Source organism: Neophocaena asiaeorientalis, unplaced genomic scaffold (assembly GCF_003031525.2).
Source record: "Neophocaena asiaeorientalis asiaeorientalis breed wild unplaced genomic scaffold, Neophocaena_asiaeorientalis_V1.1 scaffold362, whole genome shotgun sequence".
In the NCBI taxonomy this organism is placed as follows: domain Eukaryota; kingdom Metazoa; phylum Chordata; class Mammalia; order Artiodactyla; family Phocoenidae; genus Neophocaena; species Neophocaena asiaeorientalis.
In genome coordinates this window covers 1,985,863-1,990,411 of record NW_020175700.1, presented here as the reverse complement: position 1 = coordinate 1,990,411, position 4,549 = coordinate 1,985,863, and the positions used below count along the sequence as shown (strand labels likewise).

The following is a 4,549-nucleotide window of genomic DNA, read 5'->3' as shown; positions in this document are numbered from 1 at the left end:
TAGAAAGATGTTGAAACATATTACTGTCACTTAAATGATAGGTAGCAGCCACACAGGCCTGAACCACATTTGTGAAATTTCATGCCACATTTTTCACCTCCCAATTTATATACATGGAGGGGTTACACTAAAACTTCAATTATTCCAAAGGATGAAAGAAGTGTTACATTTTGATATAGATCTTCAGTTTCTATTATACCATAAGCCTTTGAAATATTAAGGCTGAAGAGGCCAAGTTATGAAAGGGACAAGAGGAAGTAAGAACAGTGGAAATACAGTTGATAATGTTCTGCCTTCACCATTCTATGTGGATAGTCTGCTTTCCAGGCAGCAGGTGGTGTGACTGTGAAAAGATCACACATTTGTCAGTAACTATGTAGGATTTTTAGCACTGTTAGAGCCTAGCATTACAGATTTAGGGCAGCTAATAAAATTCCATAAACCAAATTTTTGACAAGTCTGAAAGTTTTTGAAAATAATTTTCCTACCAAGTAAAACTTCTTGGTTCCCTTTTAGTCCCGTCTCAGAGAAAACTATGTATAATTAAACTTTTTTTAAAAAAGTAAAAAAAAAGAATCACTTCACAGCAACCAGATGAACATCTGGCAGCAAAGCAATATTAAAATGCCATCCTTTCAAAGGAAGAGCAAGTATGTGAGTCCTCCATTAAAAGCATTATCTTATGTCAGAGCATAATCTCACACTTTCCATTTATGGCCTTTTTGCAAAAGTCCAAGGCTGAATTTGGACCTGCTTTTTCCTGTGTTTTCTCAATGTTATCTGGACAAAAGTGTGTCAAGTACATAAGAAACCTAAGGTCAAAATGAAGATGATCTAATGCACCAGGTATTTAAATAAATGTGCACAGGCTGTACTTAGAATCACCTTGCTAAAAACTAGTAGCAGAAGTAGCTGAAGCCTGTTTGTCACATGTAACAAAAATATTTCAAAGTCAATATAAATTTAACCATAACCCATCTAACAAAAAACACCAGAGATCATATATTAATGTGTTTTTTCTCTCCCTTTCTCAGTAGCCAGAAAATGTTTAAATCTAGAAAGAAAAGGATCAGATCTTTTAAAGCCTCATATGTCCCTCTTCTCATATAAAAAAATCTTATCAGGAAATTAAAAATTCAAAAATTATTTTTCTGTAGTTTTTCAAAATAAGTCTGTATTTCATTTATAATCTACAGTTTTATTTTTAAAAACCCCTCACAAAAGTCTCTTAATATGTTGCAAAACTTTATAAACAAGGTTGTAACTTTCCAGAGGGTGTGTGCCAGGACCCTCAAGAAGCCCCTACTGGAGTCTAACTTGGAAGCCAATTTAGGCACCCGCCCCCCTCCCACCCCTCCCTCACACACTGCTACTCAATACTATTGAGGTCACAGGGTTTACTGAAATTTGTTAAAAACATGGAGAATAACCTCTGGGGAATAATTCTCTGGGGAAAGAAAGAGAGATGAGAAGATTACAGATACCACTGCAAGTATGTATGTTCAAAAGTTAATTTGGTTATATTATCAAATTACAGTTCTTCAGGGAGCTTAAACTTGCTCTAAATTAGATTTGGGGAGGCACATCAAACTAAACAGTCTGCATAAGAGACTCGCTGACATAAAAGAAAAACACGGAAGACAAAGGGTTCTTAATTTGGGGAAGGATATATTCCAACTTGGGGGAAGGGTGAAGGCATTTCAGCTCTAAAGCTCGATCATGACATTTCCAGAGTCCTGCAGTCCCCAAGCGTGACAGGACAGATCGGAAGGGCCTGTTGGGCCTGGCTGGACTCTCCTGTCCCTCTGTCACACTGTGCGATATGCAGGCAACTGCAGTGTCAAGCTGGCAACACTCCTGAGGCTCTTGAGTGTTTATCAACTCAGTAGGTCAAAAGTCTGCAGACACTGGGTGGAGCAGCAGTAAGCCACAAAACTCACAGTTGTCCTCCTGGAAGGGGAAAGAGGGGGAGAAGGACACTGTGAGTTCAAAAGGAAAGTCTCAGAATTCTTTCCATTAGAGACAGTCTTTTCCTTTGTTAAAATAAAGGATTAGGATGGTCAACAGAGTACACAACAGAAATATAAATTCCTTTTAAAACTGAGCACTGGAATCAGGTGAGGTATGTGTGTGCTTATTTTATTAGCAGTTTTCAGATGATGCAACATCCCTATGTTAGCAGCAAAGGAAAAGTAAGCTTTTTCCATGTTACAGTCTGAATTCGGCTTACTAGAACCAGTGCAATGACAGAATTTGAAATACGTTATAAAAGTCATGTAATAGAAAAAGTCACCAATTTAGCTAGAACACATATATATTGAAGCTTAAAAAACATAATTTTAAGGAATTTATCCTACAAATGTATGCCCACAGATTGCTTATGGAGGTAATTTCAGAATCTGAATCATGTAGTTTGAGGGTCTTCTCCCACACAACAGAGGAATCCCATCTCAGACTCCTGCTTGGCATCTTTCTGCAGCGAGTCATGAGCCCTCTGATCCCAATCTGGGCAGCTCCAGTTGTTGGATGCCTTGTTTTCCCACCAGAAGTGCTATCCTCTGGTGAGGAGAGATTAATCTACTGTTGTTTTCACAGGACCCCCTGTGCTGACTGTTTTCTCTTTTCTCCACCCCTCAACTCAGTCTTTGCCTTTCTCTGTAATCCAAGAAGGTGACCTCTACAGACTCAACCTCCAAAGCTGCCTGATTGCTGGTTTCAGGCTGAATTAGGACAAGGGAGGTATAGCAGGAGGGTAAAGGGCAGGAAGAGAGAAAAGTTGAATATTTTCTTTTTCTTCTTTTTTTATAAAAAGTCTAGTTAATAGAGGTATAGTTACATACAAACATACAATAAAATTCACCCATTTTAAGTGTACAGTTGAATGAGTTTTGAAATATATGCAATTATTTAACTAACACCACCATCAAGATATAAAATACTTCTCATATCCCCAAATGTTCCTTGTGTCCACTTGCAGCCAACCCCCATCCCCTAAACCCCCTGAAAAGTCTCTGGCAACCATTGATAATTTTGTTTCTCTGTGGGCTTTATTTTTCCCTGGGCCACCATGATCCTCCAAAAAAGGCTTTGCCATTATTTCATCTTGGATGATCAAAGATCTCAAGGCAAGAGCTAGACCTACTTCTATGGGTTCTCTTGCCTTAGATTTTTGTACTAATCCAGGATTCCCTTACCAACTGGTTCCAGCTAGCTCCCCTGGATGGACCCTCCTGTATGGCTCTAGTTCTCACTAGGCTCCAGTCACACTCAACCAGGCAGTTGACAACTCTGCCTTAGCCTTCACTTCCTGCTTGCACAGAGTCTCACTTCCTGCAAGCAGAGGTGAGAGCTCAGGGCCTTCTTGGGTCTTTTCTGAGCATGCTCACATCCTTTTGCATGCACATGACCTTACATACTCCTAGGAATATGTTAGTGCTTTTCAAAGCCCCCATGGAAACTTTAGTCTATTGTTTGCCCCAACAGTTACCCACTGCCTCAGGCATCTGTGAAGTTAAGCAATTGCCTATAATTGTTTTGACAATTTTTGACAAATACCCTCAGAGAAGAGGCTTTTTGCACTGGTGATCTCTGACTGAGGAAATAAAGACAGGCTTGCAAGTAGGGTTTTTCAGTGAAACACCCTTTGAAGATGCTCCAACTTCCTTCCACCCCTTTCCAGTTGTTGCCCGGCTGCTGGTTTTAACTGTGATGGCAGATTCTTGGTTTTCAAGGTTAAGACTAGAAGATGGGACTATAGGTTAAAATATCACAAAGGTCTCTGTTCTTTTTGAGATTCAGTCACTTTTCTTGAATAAATGCACTCTGGATTGCTGTAAGCCTTTTGTTAATTTCCAGAGTTCTGAAAAATTCAATTCTGACAAGTTTTGCCAGTTTTTTCATTGCTTTTATGGAAAGGTTGACTATTTCTATCCCACTCCATCTCTACATCTCTGACCAGAGCTTTTATTGGGCAGCCCCTCCTGTTGGTTCTAAGTCTCAACAGCCTCCAGATCTTCCTTTGTCCTTCATGCTAAAAGATTAAGAATGGTAAACCTTCCTACTGCTGTAAGTTCCCAGGTACTTTATCATCCTTGTGGGTGCTCTGAACCCTGCCTGAACTTCTGTAAATAGTCCTTCTCCATCAATTTCTCTTCAAAATCCCAGCTTCTGTGTGTTTTCCGGCCAGTACCCTGATTGATTTAGTAGGGAGTAGTCTAAGGAAACAGTCCATCAAAGTGGGATTCTGGGATTGGGTTGGTAAGTGCGTGAATGACCTCATTACCAGGGAAAAATGGGACATCACTGATTACTCGAAGTTGTGGTATCACAATTACTCAAATTATCACTAAGACTGCCAGTGGAGGGTAACGCACTGGGAGATCAAGTGCTGTGGCACTTGACTGCTGTGGCATCATGGTGAATTCAAAGATTGTGGAGGGAGATGGCTTCTTTTGACTGCTTTAAAAGATTCCCCCAAATCCCAACCCCCTTCCAAAAAAAAAAAAAAAAAAAATAAGAAAAAAAAAAAAAAAAAAAAAAAACTTAGGGC

The 4,549-nt window shown here is 39.7% G+C and overlaps 1 protein-coding gene across 3 annotated transcripts in view; it reads right to left on the bottom strand.

Annotated features, from left to right (window-relative positions):
* Nucleotides 1-1,497: 1,497 nt before the first annotated feature.
* The window catches only part of LRRC28 (leucine rich repeat containing 28), a 179,319-nt gene continuing 176,267 nt past the window's right edge, over nt 1,498-4,549 (bottom strand). For all 3 annotated transcript variants that reach the window (XM_024732061.1, XM_024732063.1, XM_024732062.1), the window contains exon 10: nt 1,498-1,950. In XM_024732061.1, coding sequence (XP_024587829.1) covers nt 1,878-1,950 — 73 coding nt within the window. In that variant the 3' untranslated portion in view covers nt 1,498-1,877. The remainder of the gene's footprint in view (nt 1,951-4,549) is intronic.